At 33.4% G+C, this 25,663-nt stretch overlaps 1 protein-coding gene across 1 annotated transcript in view; it reads left to right on the top strand.

Moving 5' to 3' along the window:
- The window catches only part of SCN1B (sodium voltage-gated channel beta subunit 1), a 188,069-nt gene that overhangs the window by 105,360 nt on the left and 57,046 nt on the right, over window positions 1-25,663 (top strand). The window contains exon 2 of the mRNA XM_053691282.1: window positions 12,631-12,797. Within this exon, the coding sequence (XP_053547257.1) occupies window positions 12,631-12,797 (167 nt within the window). The remainder of the gene's footprint in view (window positions 1-12,630; window positions 12,798-25,663) is intronic.

Consider the following 25,663-nt stretch of genomic DNA (forward strand, 5'->3'; position numbering starts at 1 on the left):
ATCCGTGTCCTAAAGCTTTGGTATTGGTTCCCACAAGTAAGGATGACGCAGTGGACCGGACACACCTATGTTGGAGAAAACAGAATTTATGTTTACCTGATAAATTACTTTCTCCAACGGTGTGTCCGGTCCACGGCCCGCCCTGGTTTTTTAATCAGGTCTGATGATTTATTTTCTCTAACTACAGTCACCACGGTATCATATGATTTCTCCTATGCAAATATTCCTCCTTTACGTCGGTCGAATGACTGGGGAAGGCGGAGCCTAGGAGGGATCATGTGACCAGCTTTTGCTGGGCTCTTTGCCATTTCCTGTTGGGGAAGAGAATATCCCACAAGTAAGGATGACGCCGTGGACCGGACACACCGTTGGAGAAAGTAATTTATCAGGTAAACATAAATTCTGTTTATTCATTTATTTGGGTAACACATTTCTAATATAATATATTTATTTAATAAAAAAGCATCAAAATGTTTACAACTCTAAGGATTTTTAGAAAAAGAAAATCAAACACAATTATGCAGTGACATTAAGCGTCTTTTTTTGTAAGGAAATAAATTATAGCATATCACGATTTTCTTTCTCCTAAATGTATAAAAATTGGGTCTGATTTATTTGACTTATATCACTTTTGTTAAAGACACAAAGAGACAATGGGAAACAACTGCCAAATTCAAAGCCCCTATGGAGGCTTGGACTAAAGCCATCAATGTGACCAAACAGGCTATCCACAACTTATCCACATATAAACTTTACTTCAAAATATTAACTCAATGGCATCTAACTCCTCTTCGTCTATTTAAAAATTCTAGGGTACACTCACCAATGTGTTGGAGAGGCTGTGGTAGAGTTGGCACACCCTTACATATGGGGTCGGATTGCCCCAAGATACGCAGACTGTGGGCAAGGTTTTTTTTCTTTTGCTCTAACCTTGGGATTGGCGGTACGGCCAACCCCCGAATGGGATTATTCCATCTTTTCCCAGACAATATTCCCAAGTATGTGATAAACTTAAGTATATATATTTTTATAGGAGTCAAAGGGTAAACAGCGCTTATGGAGATTCTTAAAAACTGAATAATATTAAAGTCTCGGCAGTGTTGGTGGGTAAAGAAAACAAAAAAAAAAAAAACAAAAAAAAAAAAAGGGAAGAGAAGTATATGAATATACGTATATATATTAGAGTCTTTGATAGGATATTGGAATCCTAGTGTAATGAAGGCGTAATAGATACCCTTACCAAAAGTTACCTCAATCCTATGAGGTAAGTTTGCCGCATTGGAGGATGTATCTAGTGGTTGAATGAATCCTGGATGTTCTGGTCTGTATAAAATCGCTGCCTCTTGGAGTAGAATGGGATGTGGGTCCCCTTTTTGTGGGTCCCACATCCCATTCTACTCCAAGAGGCAGCGATTTTATACAGACCAGAACATCCAGGATTCATTCAACCACTAGATACATCCTCCAATGCGGCAAACTTACCTCATAGGATTGAGGTAACTTTTGGTAAGGGTATCTATTACGCCTTCATTACACTAGGATTCCAATATCCTATCAAAGACTCTAATATATAGACGTATATTCATATACTTCTCTTCCCTTTTTTTTTGTTTTTTTTTTTTGTTTTTTTTTTTTGTTTTCTTTACCCACCAACACTGCCGAGACTTTAATATTATTCAGTTTTTAAGAATCTCCATAAGCGCTGTTTACCCTTTGACTCCTATTTTTCCTATATTGTATAGACTTAGTCTATCATACAATATTTGTACCTTCATAGCTGCTCTATGAGATTTTCATACCTCTGACTAGCGCATTTACTTGAGTAACGCCTGTTTCCACTCACTGACACTGAGTGGTAACATTCTACTTAATTCTATACATATATATTTTTATGGCGGTTAAATAAGTATATATATTTTTATGGCGGTTAAGTCGGTCATTGACAGAAATTTGCGTAAAGCCCAATGCCCTAAATGGGCCCAAGGGACTGATATGATGGGTTACCTAGAAACTATGGAAAGTAGCTTCTTTGCAGATACAAGACGAATAGACCTTCACTGTTTGTGTTGGGAGACTTGGAGACAATACGGCGGGGGGGGGGGGGGGGGGCAAGCCAGTAGAGATTAACAATATTATTAGTGTTTGCTTCAGAATTAGCCCACAAAACACAGAACAAAAGTGGTGTTCAGTGACCCACCATTTAACTCTTATCTTTCCCTTTTTTTTTTTCTTCCTTCCCCTCCTTTTTATGTGTTGCACCAACGGTTATTCTACCTTACTTAACCCATTTTTCAGTTTTCTATGCATTCCTATATTATAGTTACTCTGCCTCTCGGTGGTCGTCATTCCTTTGAATACACATTATTTCTAAATATGTTTTGACGCTCTACGAGTAATTCACAATACAGCTCTAACAAATTCCAACCAGAACCATAACACACACATACCACAAGTAAGTTTTATTTTACGCTCTCCAACAAACGTTTTTGTATTGATTAAACAATGAGGGCTCTCTAATTTTCGCAGAATAAGTGTGTACTATAATGCTGCTGGGTGAAACCAAGATAATTTAATAACAATTTCTTACATTTTTTTTGTATAAAATTAATATGTATATTCTGTCAATTTATGTTTCTAACAATTTCACACTTTATATTGTTACATATTGCTATTGTTTCAATGTTATGTAATATGTCAAATTTAATACAAATTATATAACAAAAAAAAGCACAAAGAGAAAATGTCTACTGCCATTTATAAATAGGCAATGGGTTTATAGAAAGGCAATCTTACAGACAGACAGATAGACAGACAGATAGATAGATAGATAGATAGACAGACAGATAGATGATAGATAGATGTGTGTTTCCAGCATTTAAGTGCAGAATTGCAAAATATGTGAGTCAAAATAAATGTCTTATAAGCATTTAAAATTGTTAAAAAAAAAAAAAAATCCAGCAAACTTTGCCATTGTTTAACTGTTTGATTTCAGAGTAACCCATAACTACAGACCTCTATGGTTAGTTTATCTGGTCTCATCTGTTGCGGTCAGTTAAGGTCAGATATAAAGTTACTCCTGCGCTAATCAAAGCTGAGTTGTTGCTCCTATTAGGTTGAATAAAATGTTGCCAGGACAGTCCCCTTTATCCCCTTAATGGCAGCGCTATCTGCATATGAGGCCTGCAGAAGGTTATAATAGCGCAGTCTTGCTGCTTATTGATCTGTATGTTTTCTTTTGAGATCCTTGAAGGACTGCCCTCCTTATCGTATGTTAAAGGGACATTAAACCCATATTTTTCCCTTTCATGATTTAGAAAGAGCATGCAATTTTAAACAACTTTCTAATTTACTTCTATTATCTAATATGCTTTATTCTCTTGATATCCTTTGCTGAAAAGCATATCTGGATAGGCACAGTAGCTGCTGATTGGTGGCGGCACATAGATGCCTCATGTGATTGGCTCACCCATGTACATTGCTATTTCATCAACAAAGGATATCTGAAAAATTAAACAAATTAGATAATAGATGTAAATTGGAAAGTTGTTTAAAATTGTATTTTTTGAGGCCCATTTATCAAGCTCTGTATGGAGCTTGTGGGCCCGTGTTTCTGGCGATCCCGCAGACTCGCCAGAAACAGCAGTTGTGAAGCAGCAGTCTAAAGACCGCTGCTCCATAACCCTGTCAGCCTGCTCTGAGCAGGTGGACAGGAATCGCCACAATTCAACCGATCGAGCATGATCGGGTTGATTGACACCTCCCTGCTGGCGGCTGATTGGCCGCGCGTCTGCAGGGGGCGGCGTTGCACCAGCAGCTCTTGTGAGCTGCTGGTGCGATGCTGAATACGGAGAGCGTATTGCTCTCCGCATTCAGTGAGGTCTTGCGGACCTGATCCGCACTGTCGGATCAGGTCCGCAAGACCTTAGATAAATAGGCCTCTTTATCTGAATCATGAGAGAAAATTTTTGGGTTTGCTATCCCTTTAACTGATAATTCATTGATTTATGTTGTTACCTCATGAGAAACAATGGACTTTATGTAAGATGGCTTCTTCATATATTCTCACTAATGGACATACAGGGGCCTATTTAACAAATGTCTGTCGGACCTGATCCGACACTGCGGATCAGGTCTGACAGACATCGCTGAATGCGGAGAGCAATACGCTCTCCGTATTCAGCATTGCACCAGCAGCTCTTGTGAGCTGCTGGTGCAACGCCGCCCCCTGCAGACTCGCGGCCAATCAGCCGCCAGCAGGGAGGTGTCAATCAACCCAATCGTACTCGATCTAGTTTATTTCCGGCGATTCCTGTCCGCCTCATCAGAGCAGGAGGACAGGGTTATGGAGGTGCAGTCTTTAGACCGCTGCTCCGTAACTTGTGTTTCTGGCGAGTCTGAAGACTCGCCAGAAACACGGGCCCGCAAGCTCCTTACAGAGCTTGATGAATGGGCCCCACAGTGTGAAGATTTTTCTTTTATTTCTCTAATTTGATATGTCAGAAGAGTACATTGATAATGAAACTTTGTACCTTTTGAGGTCTACATCAGTAGAACGACTGATACGTCCTACTTGTAACTATATATTAGTATTTATGGTTCTAGATATGAACAGGTTCTTCAATATGAAAGAGTTGACCTCATATTAATATGTTGTATTTTGTTTAAAACTAATAAAATGTATAATTAAAAAATAAATAAATAAGTACATAAATAAAAAAAAGCTGAATTGTAGCATGTTGCAGGGTGATAAATGGCCATTATAGTCAAAACATTACTTGCTCTAATTTGTTAGAGCATTTCATTTTAAGATTAGTGACACTGCACTTCTATGTGATTTAATCCAGCAACAGAGTTGAATTAACACATAGTTAAAGTACCGCTTGGACCTGCAGAGATGTTGGGTTGCTGTGAACCCAGTGGATCAGAGGCATTTTACAGAAATAAGCGTATATAATTAGAGCTTGAACAAAAGATTGTTCATAGTACTATGGCATCATTCTTTAGGCCTAAATCTTGGACATCTTTTAATAAAACTTGTATACATTGCCTTTAACAGGGATTGAAATATATTAGTACCCAAATCGCACTTATTAAGGAGAACAGTGGGGGTTCACAGTAAGGTTCAGGCCTGGAATGTGGAACCTCTCTTCTTCAAGATATGCACTAACATAGCTTCTTCTAATTTCTGCACATGTGGCTGGTTGTCAAGGGACACTGGACACAAACCAAGAAAGGGAAACCAAGGCATTTAGATCCTGCTGTATAGGTGGTTTCAGGCAGTGAATGTGTTAAATTACTGCTCTGAATGATTTGTGCCAAAGTGATATAACCCCTTTTTTCACATATTTTTCTGGCAATGAAAGGGATCATTTCAACTTTTCAAAGATTTGTTTTGGGGGGGTAGGGGGATCAAAGGGTTAAGTCACTGCTGACCAAGCATTACATCCATGCAATAAGTTTTATCTCTGGTGACTGTGTGTTAATGGCAATCGATGGGTTATGTAATGGTACTAACAGGAAACCAAGGGTTAACACCAGGGAACAATGTTCTGCATAGGGAATCAGCAATTCACAACCCAGCCAGTTTTCAGGTTTAAACAGAATGACTTTTATTAAGGCTCATATGCCCAGTATTTATGCAGGTCTGACCCCCCAGAAGGGGGGTTGAAAGAATGTTGTACATTAGATGGAGGGAACACGCCCTTTTACATGATACAATAGAATACCTTGCTCAAGCTGATAACAATTTAAACACAAACACACACTTGGCTTTCCTTATCATCTAGGGTCTGCTCTCTGAGGTTGATTAAACAATGGACTGTGTATCAATAACATTAATGTCAGTGCACAATAGCTGAGGCTAAAGCTGAACACAGTTAACTCCTTCAGTGGTGACAGAAGGGTCTGTCACATCTACATAGCACAATATACAGCCTATAGACAACCTTTCTTACGTTATAGTCCAGAAGTGGCTAGGTTTGCCACAGGTTACATTTCTGTTGTATGTTTGTTACTGGTAACCAATAGTTTGTATCACTATTGTGTTTTACTAACAACCTTGGGGTTCAATCATTGTTGTGTGTTACTGGCCACCGATTGTTCAAATGTTTTATTGCAAAGTGCAGTTTAAAGTTAAAAATGGTTGAACACATTTCTATAAGTGGGGATTTCCCATTCATTTGTTGTACTCTGTATAAGATGTTGGTAACTAGATCAGTAAATACCAGAAAATACATGTGTTCCAATTCCTGGAGCCAATTAATAAGATAGTTGTGAAATGCTATTTAGCGCTTTCGCTCGAGCATAAACTTCACTAGAAGTAAGGTTTTTTGCACACTAACCAAAGAACTTCAGATATCCCCGAATATTCTCTCCCATAGACTTCAATGGAGAGCGCAGAAGTAAAAAACCTAACACTTATCGACAGGAGTTATGAATATTTCACATTCCAATGTTCTTTACAAACTGAAAATTTTATTTTTATGGTACATATATATTCTTATATATATCTGTATATACCTATGCCTGTATGTCTATTCCTATAGATATGTATAGGTATAGATATCTATTTTACATTAACATGATCATATATAGATGCAAAAGAGGAGTGCACTCACCAGGACTTTTTAACGATTTATTTGTGCACTCCTCTTTTGCATCTACATTTTGTTCTGTTGCACCCCAGACATTTGTGACCTAATATCTGGAGTGCTCGTCTTTTCTACGTTCATGATCATATATATACTGTATATATAAATATATATTTAATAATAATAACAATAAAATTCCATGTGAGGACCAAAGGAATGTAAATTATGCGTTAACACACAATCGGCTAGATTACAAATTTTGCGTTACGGTTTTAACGCTGAAAAAATTGCCATTTCAATGTAAAAACAGTACCGCAGCCATTACGAGTCGTGTCGGTATAGCTATACTGCAAGCATTTTAGCCTGTAACGTAACGTCAATCCTGAACTCAAAAAACTTACTTTTATGCATGGGATTTCCATAGCGCCGGCATTGCAAGTTGCAACCTATACGGACACGATCCATACCGCCATCTGAGAGCAGTAGTTATGGATTTTGTGTAACAAAAATGTTTCACAAAACTCATAACTAAAGTGTTACAAAGTACACTAACACACATAAACTACCGATTAACCCCTAAACTGAGGCCCTCCCGCATCGCAAACACTATTTAAAACGTATTAGCCCCTAATCTGCCGCCCGTCCACATCCCTGGCTCTATAATAAAGTTATTAACCCCTATTCCGCCGCTCCCCGACACCGCCGCTACTAACTAAACCTATTAACCCCTAAACCGCCAGCCCCCCACATCGCCACTACTAAATAAACCTATTAACCCCTAAACCGCCAGCCCCCCCATATCGCCACTAATAAATTAAACTTTTAACACCTAAACCTATCACCCCCTAACTTTAAATTAAAATTACAATATCCCTATCTTAAAATAAATAAAAACTTACCTGTGAAATAAAAAAAAACTAAGTTTAAACTAACAAATAACCTAACATAACTATTATATGAAACTATTACACTAAAATTAAAATAACTACCAATTAAAAAAAATTAAATTACACATTAAAAAAACCTTAACACTACTAAAAAAAATTAAGTTTAAAATTACATAATATAATATGAATACTAAATTACAAAAAATAACAAACACTAAATTATGAAAAATAACAAACGAAATTATCAAAAATAAAAACAATTACACCTAATCTAATAAAAATAAAAAAGCCCCCCCCCCCCAAAAAAAAACACCCCTTAGCCTACAATAAACAACCAATAGCCCTTAAAAGGGCCTTTTGTAGGGCATTGCCCTAAAGAAATCAGCTCTTTTACCTTGAAAAAATACAAAGACCCCCCCAACAGTAAAACCTACCACCCAACCAGCCCCCCAAAATAAAAAACCTGGTAGATATTTTAACTTTAGTATAATAGTTTAGTATAATAGTTATGTTAATTGTTAGTTTAAACTTAGTTTTTTTTTAATTTCACAGGTAAGTTTTTATTTATTTTAAGATAGGGATATTGTAATTTTAATATAAAGTTAGGGGGTTGTTAGGTTTAGGGGTTAATAGTTTAAATTAGTTTTTTGCAATGTGGGGGGCTGGTGGTTTAGGGGTTAATAGGTTTATTTATTGGTGCTGATGTGGGGGGCCAGAGGTTTAGGGGTTAATAACTTTTATTAGTGGCAGCAATTTCGGGAGCAGCAGATTAGGGTTAATAACTTTATTTCGGTGTCGGCGATGTCAGTGGCTGAGGATTAGGGATGTTTAGATTTAGGGTTTATGTTAGGGTGTTAGGTTTAAACTTAACTTTTTTTCCCCCCACAGACATCAATGGGGTTGCGTTACGGAGCTTTTCATTCCGCACTTCAGATGTTAGTTTTTTTTTCTAACAATCTCTCCCCATTGATGTCTATGGGGAAAGCGTTCACAAGCACGTATTCTCAGCCCTTGGATTTTGTGCGGTATGGAGCTTGTCGCCACCATATTGCACGCACAAGCAGGCTTTTCAGAAACTTGTAATGGCAGCGCTATGGAGGGTGAAATAACGCAACTTTTGTTGCGTTCGTTTCACACCCTCTATAGTGCAAAACTCGTAATCTAGGCGTTTGTGTTTTGTGATTTAGGTCTAACGCAGTGTCGGGTTAGCGAACATTAAGAATTAGTATTCCTAATTATTATACATACTGTAAACAAATATAAATATTCTATGGATTATTTATTATTTTTACACTGTGTATAATACTTTTTTATATTCAAAGAACACACTTTAAGATTACTAATTTTCTCATGTGCACTAACCCTACCTGTGCTAGACCTAAAGCGCGAAACCCGAAGCTTGTTGCTACATTTTACATTCCTATGGTCTCTACATAGAAAAAAAAATAGATTATAATTATTGAATATATATTTCTATATATATGTCATAATGTTAATGTAAAATACGGTAGATATCTATTCCTATACAGGTATAGGTATATACAGATATATAAAAATATAGGTTTACAATAAAAAATACTTTTTTTTCTGTACAGTAAAAATACACTAAAACACATAAATACATATGTACACACATATATACATAAATCTATGCATACATACACATATTTAGACTTATCTATATATACAATAACACACATATATACATAAATCTATGCATACATACACATATTTAGACTTATCTATATATACAATAACACACATATATACATAAATCTATGCATACATACACATATTTAGACTTATCTATATATACAATAACACACATATATACATAAATCTATGCATACATACACATATTTAGACTTATCTATATATACAATAACACACATATATACATAAATCTATGCATACATACACATATTTAGACTTATCTATATATACAATAACACACATATATACATAAATCTATGCATACATACACATATTTAGACTTATCTATATATACAATAACACACATATATACATAAATCTATGCATACATACACATATTTAGACTTATCTATATATACAATAACACACATATATACATAAATATATTTACATACACATATTTAGACTTATCTATATATACAATAACACACATATATACATAAATCTATGCATACATACACATATTTAGACATATGTATATATACAATAACACACATATATACATAAATCTATGCATACATACACATATTTAGACTTATCTATATATACAATAACACACATATATACATAAATATATGCATACATACACATATTTAGACTTATCTATATATACAATAACACACATATATACATAAATCTATGCATACATACACATATTTAGACTTATCTATATATACAATAACACACATATATACATAAATATATGCATACATACACATATTTAGACATATGTATATATACAATAACACACATATATACATTAATATATGCATACATACACATATTTAGACTTATCTATATATACAATAACACACATATATACATAAATCTATGCATACATACACATATTTAGACTTATCTATATATACAATAACACACATATATACATAAATATATGCATACATACACATATTTAGACTTATCTATATATACAATAACACACATATATACATAAATATATGCATACATACACATATTTAGACTTATCTATATATACAATAACACACATATATACATAAATATATGCATACATACACATATTTAGACTTATCTATATATACAATAACACACATATATACATAAATATATGCATACATACACATATTTAGACTTATCTATATATACAATAACACACATATATACATAAATCTATGCATACATACACATATTTAGACTTATCTATATATACAATAACACACATATATACATAAATATATGCATACATACACATATTTAGACTTATCTATATATACAATAACACACATATATACATAAATATATGCATACATACACATATTTAGACTTATCTATATATACAATAACACACATATATACATAAATCTATGCATACATACACATATTTAGACTTATCTATATATACAATAACACACATATATACATAAATCTATGCATACATACACATATTTAGACTTATCTATATATACAATAACACACATATATACATAAATCTATGCATACATACACATATTTAGACTTATCTATATATACAATAACACACATATATACATAAATATATGCATACATACACATATTTAGACTTATCTATATATACAATAACACACATATATACATAAATCTATGCATACATACACATATTTAGACTTATCTATATATACAATAACACACATATATACATAAATATATTTACATACACATATTTAGACTTATCTATATATACAATAACACACATATATACATAAATCTATGCATACATACACATATTTAGACATATGTATATATACAATAACACACATATATACATAAATCTATGCATACATACACATATTTAGACTTATCTATATATACAATAACACACATATATACATAAATATATGCATACATACACATATTTAGACTTATCTATATATACAATAACACACATATATACATAAATCTATGCATACATACACATATTTAGACTTATCTATATATACAATAACACACATATATACATAAATATATGCATACATACACATATTTAGACATATGTATATATACAATAACACACATATATACATTAATATATGCATACATACACATATTTAGACTTATCTATATATACAATAACACACATATATACATAAATCTATGCATACATACACATATTTAGACTTATCTATATATACAATAACACACATATATACATAAATATATGCATACATACACATATTTAGACTTATCTATATATACAATAACACACATATATACATAAATATATGCATACATACACATATTTAGACTTATCTATATATACAATAACACACATATATACATAAATCTATGCATACATACACATATTTAGACTTATCTATATATACAATAACACACATATATACATAAATATATGCATACATACACATATTTAGACTTATCTATATATACAATAACACACATATATACATAAATATATGCATACATACACATATTTAGACTTATCTATATATACAATAACACACATATATACATAAATATATGCATACATACACATATTTAGACTTATCTATATATACAATAACACACATATATACATAAATATATGCATACATACACATATTTAGACTTATCTATATATACAATAACACACATATATACATAAATATATGCATACATACACATATTTAGACATATGTATATATACAATAACACACATATATACATAAATCTATGCATACATACACATATTTAGACTTATCTATATATACAATAACACACATATATACATAAATATATGCATACATACACATATTTAGACTTATCTATATATACAATAACACACATATATACATAAATATATGCATACATACACATATTTAGACTTATCTATATATACAATAACACACATATATACATAAATCTATGCATACATACACATATTTAGACTTATCTATATATACAATAACACACATATATACATTAATATATGCATACATACACATATTTAGACTTATCTATATATACAATAACACACATATATACATAAATATATGCATACATACACATATTTAGACATATGTATATATACAATAACACACATATATACATAAATCTATGCATACATACACATATTTAGACATGTATATATATAATATAGCCCTTTGCAAACACCTTGTCATATACCATATGCATTTGAACTCATAACTTTTTTTTAAAAAAATTCTGACTAACTTTTATCAGATAGTGTTTATATGAGTAACTGTAATTTTCAATGTATTTATGTTGTGTGCAACTTTTTTAATGCACTACCCTTTACATGAGGTTTTCAGTTGCGCTAAACTGATGAGTGTAAAATGCGTTTGCCTTGTGGGTTCCTTTTTCATCTAAGGGATAAAAAGTATCTGACTTGTTGACAAAATTCAGCCATATTGCATTTCACAAAACATTCTTCATATCTAAACCTCTAAAACTCTCTCTCCGTACAGTTTCCTCTTGCTGGGCAGGATGTGTGGAGGTAGATTCAGAAACCGAAGCAGTAGCGAGTAAAACCTTTAAGATCCAATGCATTTCGTGTAAGAAGCGAGGAGAAACCAAAGCTGCAACCTTTGTAGAGTGGTTCTTCAAAGAGGACGGGCAAGAAAAATTTGATCCGGTAAGTATCTTACATTTGAGATTTTTTAAACAGAGGAAAATGATAAGTCTTGAACTTGCCAATATAATGAAGGTGTGTGCATTCCCATCAATGTTACTTAACCCCTTAAGGACCAGGCATTTCAGACAAAAACTTCCCCAAAAGACCAGAGCATTTTTAGCATTTTTGCCATCACTACATTTAAACAGAAATAGAGCCTTTTTAATATTTACCTATCAAAACTATATATGTTTTTTAGTAGACAACCTAAAGTATTGCTCTAGGCCTATTTAGGTATATTTCATGCCACCATTTCACCACCAAATGCGATCAAATAAAAAAAAATCGTTAACTTTTCTCCAACATAGGTGTGTCCGGTCCACGGCGTCATCCTTACTTGTGGGATATTCTCTTCCCCAACAGGAAATGGCAAAGAGCCCAGCAAAGCTGGTCACATGATCCCTCCTAGGCTCCGCCTACCCCAGTCATTCTCTTTGCCGTTGTACAGGCAACATCTCCACGGAGATGGCTTAGAGTTTTTTAGTGTTTAACTGTAGTTTTTATTATTCAATCAAGAGTTTGTTATTTTAAAATAGTGCTGGTATGTACTATTTACTCTGAAACAGAAAAGAGATGAAGATTTCTGTTTGTATGAGGAAAATGATTTTAGCAACCGTTACTAAAATCCATGGCTGTTCCACACAGGACTGTTGAGAGGAATTAACTTCAGTTGGGGGAACAGTGAGCAGTCTTTTGCTGCTTGAGGTATGACACATTCTAACAAGACGATGTAATGCTGGAAGCTGTCATTTTCCCTATGGGATCCGGTAAGCCATTTTTATTCAGACAGTAAATAAGGGCTTCACAAGGGTTTATTAAGACTGTAGACATTTTCTGGGCTAAATCGATACACATATTTAGCCTTGAGGAATCATTTAATCTGGGTATTTTTTGTAAAATAATATCGGCAGGCACTGTTTTAGACACTTTATTCTATAGGGGCTTTCCCTAATCATAGTCAGAGCCTCATTTTCGCGCCGGTATGGCGCACTTGTTTTTGAGAACAGCATGGCATGCAGCTGCATGTGTGTGGAGCTCTGATACATAGAAAAGTCTTTCTGAAGGCATCATTTGGTATCGTATTCCCGTTTGGGCTTGGTTGGGTCTCAGCAATGCAGATTCCAGGGACTGTAAAGGGGTTAAATATAAAAACGGCTCCGGTTCCGTTATTTTAAGGGTTAAAGCTTCCAAATTTGGTGTGCAATACTTTTAAGGCTTTAAGACACTGTGGTGAAATTTTGGTGAATTTTGAACAATTCCTTCATACTTTTTCGCAATTGCAGTAATAAAGTGTGTTCAGTTTAAAATTTAAAGTGACAGTAACGGTTTTATTTTAAAACGTTTTTTGTGCTTTGTTATCAAGTTTATGCCTGTTTAACATGTCTGAACTACCAGATAGATTGTGTTCTGACTGTTGGGAAGCCAAGGTTCCTTCTCATTTAAATATATGTGATTTATGTCATAAAAAATTTAGTAAAAATGATGCCCAAGATGATTCCTCAAGTGAGGGGAGTAAGCATGGTACTGCATCATCCCCTCCTTCGTCTACACCAGTCTTGCCCATACAGGAGGCCCCTAGTACATCTAGCGCGCCAATACTCCTTACTATGCAACAATTAACGGCTGTAATGGATAATTCTATCAAAAACATTTTAGCCAATATGCCCACTTATCAGCGAAAGCGCGACTGCTCTGTTTTAGAAAATACTGAAGAGCATGAGGACGCTGATGATATTGTTTCTGAAGGGCCCCTACACCAGTCTGAGGGGGCCAGGGAGGTTTTGTCTGAGGGAGAAATTTCAGATTCAGGAAAAATTTCTCAACAAGCTGAACCTGATGTGATTACTTTTAAATTTAAGTTGGAACATCTCCGCGCTCTGCTTAAGGAGGTGTTATCCAATTTGGATGATTGTGATTATCTGGTCATTCCAGAAACACTATGTAAAATGGACAAGTTCCTAGAGGCCCCGGGGCCCCCCGAAGCTTTTCCTATATCCAAGCGGGTGGCGTACATTGTTAATAAAGAATGGGACAGGCCCGGTATACCTTTCGTACCTCCCCCCATATTTAAAAAATTGTTTCCTATAGTCGACCCCAGAAAGGACTTATGGCAGACAGTCCCCAAGGTCGAGGGGGCGGTTTCTACTCTAAACAAGCGCGCCACTATACCCATAGAAGATAGTTGTGCTTTCCAAGATCCTATGGATAAAAAATTAGAAGGTTTGCTAAAAAAGATGTTTGTTCAGCAAGGTTACCTTCTACAACCAATTGCATGCATTGTCCCTGTCACTACAGCCGCGTGTTTCTGGTTCGATGAGCTAGAAAAGGCGATTATTAGTAATTCTTCTTCTTATGAGGAGATTATGGACAGAATTCGTGCTCTTAAATTGGCTAATTCTTTCACCCTAGACGCCACCTTGGAATTGGCTAGGTTAGCGGCGAAAAATTCTGGGTTTGCTATTGTGGCGCGCAGAGCGCTTTGGTTAAAATCTTGGTCAGCGGATGCGTCTTCCAAGAACAAATTGCTTGACATTCCTTTCAAGGGGAAAACACTGTTTGGCCCTGACTTGAAAGAGATTATCTCTGATATCACTGGGGGCAAGGGCCACGCCCTTCCTCAGGATAGGTCTTTCAAGGCCAAAAATAAACCTAATTTTCGTCCCTTTCGCAGAAACGGACCAGCCCCAAGTGCTACGTCCTCTAAGCAGGAAGGTAATACTGCAATTGAATGAGACATTATGTGAGACTATACAATGTACATTACAATCATAAGGGTACACTGCAATAGAATGAGACATTATGTGAGACTATACAATGTACATTACAATCATAAGGGTACACTGCAATAGAATGAGACATTATGTGAGACTATACAATGTACATTACATTATAAGGGTACACTGCAATAGAATGAGACATTATGTGAGACTATACAATGTACATTACATTATAAGGGTACACTGCAATAGAGTGAGACATTATGTGAGACTATACAATGTACATTACAATCATAAGGGTACACTGCAATAGAATGAGACATTATGTGAGACTATACAATGTACATTACAATCATAAGGGTACACTGCAATAGAATGAGACATTATGTGAGACTATACAATGTACATTACATTATAAGGGTACACTGCAATAGAGTGAGACATTATGTGAGACTATACAATGTACATTACAAACATAAGGGTACACTGCAATAGAATGAGACATTATGTGAGACTATACAATGTACATTACAATCATAAGGGTACACTGCAATAGAATGAGACTTTATGTGAGACTATACAATGTACATTACAATCATAAGGGTACACTGCAATAGAGTGAGACATTATGTGAGACTATACAATGTACATTACATTATAAGGGTACACTGCAATAGAATGAGACATTATGTGAGACTATACAATGTACATTACATTATAAGGGTACACTGCAATAGAATGAGACATTATGTGAGACTATACAATGTACATTACATTATAAGGGTACACTGCAATAGAATGAGACATTATGTGAGACTATACAATGTACATTACATTATAAGGGTACACTGCAATAGAATGAGACATTATGTGAGACTATACAATGTACATTACATTATAAGGGTACACTGCAATAGAATAAGACATTATGTGAGACTGTACAATGTACATTACAATCATAAGGGTACACTGCAATAGAATGAGATATGTGAGACTATACAATGTACATTACATTATAAGGGTACACTGCAATAGAATGAGACATTATGTGAGACTATACAATGTACATTACATTATAAGGGTACACTGCAATAGAGTAAGACATTATGTGAGACTATACAATGTACATTACATTATAAGGGTACACTGCAATAGAATGAGACTTTATGTGAGACTATACAATGTACATTACATTATAAGGGTACACTGCAATAGAATAAGACTTTATGTGAGACTATACAATGTACATTACATTATAAGGGTACACTGCAATAGAATGAGACATTATGTGAGACTATACAATGTACATTACATTATAAGGGTACACTGCAATAGAATAAGACATTATGTGAGACTATAAAATGTACATTACATTATAAGGGTACACTGCAATAGAATGAGACATTATGTGAGACTATACAATATACATTACATTATAAGGGTACACTGCAATAAAGCGAGACATTATGTGAGACTATACAATGTACATTACATTATAAGGGTACACTGCAATAGAATGAGACATTATGTGAGACTATACAATATACATTACATTATAAGGGTACACTGCAATAAAGCGAGACATTATGTGAGACTATACAATGTACATTACATTATAAGGGTACACTGCAATAGAATGAGACATTATGTGAGACTATACAATGTACATTACAATCATAAGGGTACACTGCAATAGAATGAGACATTATGTGAGACTATACAATGTACATTACATTATAAGGGTACACTGCAATAGAGTGAGACATTATGTGAGACTATACAATGTACATTACAATCATAAGGGTACACTGCAATAGAATGAGACATTATGTGAGACTATACAATGTACATTACATTATAAGGGTACACTGCAATAGAATGAGACATTATGTGAGACTATACAATGTACATTACATTATAAGGTTACACTGCAATAGAGTGAGACATTATGTGAGACTATACAATGTACATTACATTATAAGGTTACACTGCAATAGAATGAGACATTATGTGAGACTATACAATGTACATTACATTATAAGGGTACACTGCAATAGAGCGAGACATTATGTGAGACTATACAATGTACATTACAATCATAAGGGTACACTGCAATAGAATGAGACATTATGTGAGACTATACAATGTACATTACATTATAAGGGTACACTGCAATAGAATGAGACATTATGTGAGACTATACAATGTACATTACATTATAAGGGTACACTGCAATAGAAGCGAGACATTATGTGAGACTATACAATGTACATTCATTAAGGGTACACTGCAATAGAATGAGACATTATGTGAGACTATACAATGTACATTACATTATAAGGGTACACTGCAATAGAGTGAGACATTATGTGAGACTATACAATGTACATTACATTATAAGGGTACACTGCAATAGAGTGAGACATTATGTGAGACTATACAATGTACATTACATTATAAGGTTACACTGCAATAGAATAAGACATTATGTGAGACTATACAATGTACATTACATTATAAGGTTACACTGCAATAGAATGAGACATTATGTGAGACTATACAATATACATTACATTATAAGGGTACACTGCAATAGAGTGAGACATTATGTGAGACTATACAATGTACATTACAATCATAAGGGTACACTGCAATAGAATGAGACATTATGTGAGACTATACAATGTACATTACATTATAAGGTTACACTGCAATAGAGTGAGACATTATGTGAGACTATACAATTTACATTACATTATAAGGTTACACTGCAATAGAATGAGACATTATGTGAGACTATACAATATACATTACATTATAAGGGTACACTGCAATAGAGTGAGACATTATGTGAGACTATACAATGTACATTACAATCATAAGGGTACACTGCAATAGAATGAGACATTATGTGAGACTATACAATGTACATTACAATCATAAGGGTACACTGCAATAGAATGAGACATTATGTGAGACTATACAATGTACATTACAATCATAAGGGTACACTGCAATAGAATGAGACATTATGTGAGACTATACAATGTACATTACAATGATAAGGGTACACTGCAATAGAATGAGACATTATGTGAGACTATACAATGTACATTACATTATAAGGGTACACTGCAATATAATGAGACATTATGTGAGACTATACAATGTACATTACAATCATAAGGGTACACTGCAATAGAATGAGACATTATGTGAGACTATACAATGTACATTACAATCATAAGGGTACACTGCAATAGAATGAGACATTATGTGAGACTATACAATGTACATTACAATCATAAGGGTACACTGCAATAGAATGAGACATTATGTGAGACTATACAATGTACATTACATTATAAGGGTACACTGCAATAGAATGAGACATTATGTGAGACTATACAATGTACATTACATTATAAGGGTACACTGCAATAGAGTGAGACATTATGTGAGACTATACAATGTACATTACAATCATAAGGGTACACTGCAATAGAGTAAGACTTTATGTGAGACTATACAATGTACATTACAATCATAAGGGTACACTGCAATAGAATGAGACTTTATGTGAGACTATACAATGTACATTACAATCATAAGGGTACACTGCAATAGAGTGAGACATTATGTGAGACTATACAATGTACATTACATTATAAGGGTACACTGCAATAGAATAAGACATTATGTGAGACTATACAATGTACATTACATTATAAGGGTACACTGCAATAGAACAAGACTTTATGTGAGACTATACAATGTACATTACATTATAAGGGTACACTGCAATAGAATGAGACATTATGTGAGACTATACAATGTACATTACATTATAAGGGTACACTGCAATAGAGTGAGACATTATGTGAGACTATACAATGTACATTACATTATAAGGGTACACTGCAATAGAATGAGACATTATGTGAGACTATACAATGTACATTACATTATAAGGGTACACTGCAATAGAATAAGACATTATGTGAGACTGTACAATGTACATTACAATCATAAGGGTACACTGCAATAGAATGAGACATTATGTGAGACTATACAATGTACATTACATTATAAGGGTACACTGCAATAGAGTAAGACATTATGTGAGACTATACAATGTACATTACATTATAAGGGTACACTGCAATAGAATGAGACTTTATGTGAGACTATACAATGTACATTACATTATAAGGGTACACTGCAATAGAATAAGACTTTATGTGAGACTATACAATGTACATTACATTATAAGGGTACACTGCAATATAATAAGACATTATGTGAGACTATACAATGTACATTACATTATAAGGGTACACTGCAATAGAATGAGACATTATGTGAGACTATACAATGTACATTACATTATAAGGGTACACTGCAATAGAATAAGACATTATGTGAGACTATACAATGTACATTACATTATAAGGGTACACTGCAATAGAATGATACATTATGTGAGACTATACAATGTACATTACATTATAGGGGTACACTGCAATAGAATGAGACATTATGTGAGACTATACAATTTACATTACATTATAAGGTTACACTGCAATAGAATGAGACATTATGTGAGACTATACAATATACATTACATTATAAGGGTACACTGCAATAGAGTGAGACATTATGTGAGACTATACAATGTACATTACAATCATAAGGGTACACTGCAATAGAATGAGACATTATGTGAGACTATACAATGTACATTACATTATAAGGTTACACTGCAATAGAGTGAGACATTATGTGAGACTATACAATTTACATTACATTATAAGGTTACACTGCAATAGAATGAGACATTATGTGAGACTATACAATATACATTACATTATAAGGGTACACTGCAATAGAGTGAGACATTATGTGAGACTATACAATGTACATTACAATCATAAGGGTACACTGCAATAGAATGAGACATTATGTGAGACTATACAATGTACATTACAATCATAAGGGTACACTGCAATAGAATGAGACATTATGTGAGACTATACAATGTACATTACAATGATAAGGGTACACTGCAATAGAATGAGACATTATGTGAGACTATACAATGTACATTGCATTATAAGGGTACACTGCAATATAATGAGACATTATGTGAGACTATACAATGTACATTACAATCATAAGGGTACACTGCAATAGAATGAGACATTATGTGAGACTATACAATGTACATTACAATCATAAGGGTACACTGCAATAGAATGAGACATTATGTGAGACTATACAATGTACATTACAATCATAAGGGTACACTGCAATAGAATGAGACATTATGTGAGACTATACAATGTACATTACATTATAAGGGTACACTGCAATAGAATGAGACATTATGTGAGACTATACAATGTACATTACATTATAAGGGTACACTGCAATAGAGTGAGACATTATGTGAGACTATACAATGTACATTACAATCATAAGGGTACACTGCAATAGAGTAAGACTTTATGTGAGACTATACAATGTACATTACAATCATAAGGGTACACTGCAATAGAATGAGACTTTATGTGAGACTATACAATGTACATTACAATCATAAGGGTACACTGCAATAGAGTGAGACATTATGTGAGACTATACAATGTACATTACATTATAAGGGTACACTGCAATAGAATGAGACATTATGTGAGACTATACAATGTACATTACATTATAAGGGTACACTGCAATAGAATAAGACATTATGTGAGACTGTACAATGTACATTACAATCATAAGGGTACACTGCAATAGAATGAGATATGTGAGACTATACAATGTACATTACATTATAAGGGTACACTGCAATAGAATGAGACATTATGTGAGACTATACAATGTACATTACATTATAAGGGTACACTGCAATAGAGTAAGACATTATGTGAGACTATACAATGTACATTACATTATAAGGGTACACTGCAATAGAATGAGACTTTATGTGAGACTATACAATGTACATTACATTATAAGGGTACACTGCAATAGAATAAGACTTTATGTGAGACTATACAATGTACATTACATTATAAGGGTACACTGCAATATAATAAGACATTATGTGAGACTATACAATGTACATTACATTATAAGGGTACACTGCAATAGAATGAGACATTATGTGAGACTATACAATGTACATTACATTATAAGGGTACACTGCAATAGAATAAGACATTATGTGAGACTATACAATGTACATTACATTATAAGGGTACACTGCAATAGAATGATACATTATGTTAGACTATACAATGTACATTACATTATAAGGGTACACTGCAATAGAATGAGACATTATGTGAGACTATACAATGTACATTACATTATAAGGGTACACTGCAATAGAATGAGACATTATGTGAGTCTGTACAATGTACATTACATTATAAGGGTACACTGCAATAGAATAAGACATTATGTGAGACTATACAATGTACATTACATTATAAGGGTACACTGCAATAGAATGAGACATTATGTGAGACTATACAATGTACATTACATTATAAGGGTACACTGCAATAGAGTAAGACATTATGTGAGACTATACAATGTACATTACATTATAAGGGTACACTGCAATAGAATGAGACTTTATGTGAGACTATACAATGTACATTACATTATAAGGGTACACTGCAATAGAATAAGACTTTATGTGAGACTATACAATGTACATTACATTATAAGGGTACACTGCAATAGAATGAGACATTATGTGAGACTATACAATGTACATTACATTATAAGGGTACACTGCAATAGAATAAGACATTATGTGAGACTATACAATGTACATTACATTATAAGGGTACACTGCAATAGAATGAGACATTATGTGAGACTATACAATATACATTACATTATAAGGGTACACTGCAATAAAGCGAGACATTATGTGAGACTATACAATGTACATTACATTATAAGGGTACACTGCAATAGAATGAGACATTATGTGAGACTATACAATATACATTACATTATAAGGGTACACTGCAATAAAGCGAGACATTATGTGAGACTATACAATGTACATTACATTATAAGGGTACACTGCAATAGAATGAGACATTATGTGAGACTATACAATGTACATTACAATCATAAGGGTACACTGCAATAGAATGAGACATTATGTGAGACTATACAATGTACATTACATTATAAGGGTACACTGCAATAGAGTGAGACATTATGTGAGACTATACAATGTACATTACAATCATAAGGGTACACTGCAATAGAATGAGACATTATGTGAGACTATACAATGTACATTACATTATAAGGTTACACTGCAATAGAATGAGACATTATGTGAGACTATACAATGTACATTACATTATAAGGGTACACTGCAATAGAATGAGACATTATGTGAGACTATACAATGTACATTACATTATAAGGTTACACTGCAATAGAGTGAGACATTATGTGAGACTATACAATGTACATTACATTATAAGGTTACACTGCAATAGAATGAGACATTATGTGAGACTATACAATATACATTACATTATAAGGGTACACTGCAATAGAGCGAGACATTATGTGAGACTATACAATGTACATTACAATCATAAGGGTACACTGCAATAGAATGAGACATTATGTGAGACTATACAATATACATTACAATCATAAGGGTACACTGCAATAGAATGAGACATTATGTGAGACTATACAATGTACATTACATTATAAGGGTACACTGCAATAGAGTGAGACATTATGTGAGACTATACAATGTACATTACATTATAAGGGTACACTGCAATAGAGTGAGACATTATGTGAGACTATACAATGTACATTACATTATAAGGTTACACTGCAATAGAATAAGACATTATGTGAGACTATACAATTTACATTACATTATAAGGTTACACTGCAATAGAATGAGACATTATGTGAGACTATACAATATACATTACATTATAAGGGTACACTGCAATAGAGTGAGACATTATGTGAGACTATACAATGTACATTACAATCATAAGGGTACACTGCAATAGAATGAGACATTATGTGAGACTATACAATGTACATTACATTATAAGGTTACACTGCAATAGAGTGAGACATTATGTGAGACTATACAATTTACATTACATTATAAGGTTACACTGCAATAGAATGAGACATTATGTGAGACTATACAATATACATTACATTATAAGGGTACACTGCAATAGAGTGAGACATTATGTGAGACTATACAATGTACATTACAATCATAAGGGGTACACTGCAATAGAATGAGACATTATGTGAGACTATACAATGTACATTACAATCATAAGGGTACACTGCAATAGAATGAGACATTATGTGAGACTATACAATGTACATTACATTATAAGGGTACACTGCAATAGAATGAGACTTTATGTGAGACTATACAATGTACATTACATTATAAGGGTACACTGCAATAGAATGAGACATTATGTGAGACTATACAATATACATTACATTATAAGGGTACACTGCAATAGAATGAGACATTATGTGAGACTATACAATGTACATTACAATGATAAGGGTACACTGCAATAGAATGAGACATTATGTGAGACTATACAATGTACATTACATTATAAGGGTACACTGCAATATAATGAGACATTATGTGAGACTATACAATGTACATTACAATCATAAGGGTACACTGCAATAGAATGAGACATTATGTGAGACTATACAATGTACATTACAATCATAAGGGTACACTGCAATAGAATGAGACATTATGTGAGACTATACAATGTACATTACAATCATAAGGGTACACTGCAATAGAATGAGACATTATGTGAGACTATACAATGTACATTACATTATAAGGGTACACTGCAATAGAATGAGACATTATGTGAGACTATACAATGTACATTACATTATAAGGGTACACTGCAATAGAGTGAGACATTATGTGAGACTATACAATGTACATTACAATCATAAGGGTACACTGCAATAGAGTAAGACTTTATGTGAGACTATACAATGTACATTACAATCATAAGGGTACACTGCAATAGAATGAGACTTTATGTGAGACTATACAATGTACATTACAATCATAAGGGTACACTGCAATAGAGTGAGACATTATGTGAGACTATACAATGTACATTACATTATAAGGGTACACTGCAATAGAATAAGACATTATGTGAGACTATACAATGTACATTACATTATAAGGGTACACTGCAATAGAACAAGACTTTATGTGAGACTATACAATGTACATTACATTATAAGGGTACACTGCAATAGAATGAGACATTATGTGAGACTATACAATGTACATTACATTATAAGGGTACACTGCAATAGAATAAGACATTATGTGAGACTATACAATGTACATTACATTCATAAGGGTACACTGCAATAGAATGAGACATTATGTGAGACTATACAATGTACATTACATTATAAGGGTACACTGCAATAGAGTAAGACATTATGTGAGACTATACAATGTACATTACATTATAAGGGTACACTGCAATAGAATGAGACTTTATGTGAGACTATACAATGTACATTACATTATAAGGGTACACTGCAATAGAATAAGACTTTATGTGAGACTATACAATGTACATTACATTATAAGGGTACACTGCAATATAATAAGACATTATGTGAGACTATACAATGTACATTACATTATAAGGGTACACTGCAATAGAATGAGACATTATGTGAGACTATACAATGTACATTACATTATAAGGGTACACTGCAATAGAATAAGACATTATGTGAGACTATACAATGTACATTACATTATAAGGGTACACTGCAATAGAATGATACATTATGTGAGACTATACAATGTACATTACATTATAAGGGTACACTGCAATAGAATGAGACATTATGTGAGACTATACAATTTACATTACATTATAAGGTTACACTGCAATAGAATGAGACATTATGTGAGACTATACAATATACATTACATTATAAGGGTACACTGCAATAGAGTGAGACATTATGTGAGACTATACAATGTACATTACA

Source organism: Bombina bombina, chromosome 8, assembly GCF_027579735.1.
Source record: "Bombina bombina isolate aBomBom1 chromosome 8, aBomBom1.pri, whole genome shotgun sequence".
Classification (NCBI taxonomy): Eukaryota; Metazoa; Chordata; class Amphibia; order Anura; family Bombinatoridae; genus Bombina; species Bombina bombina.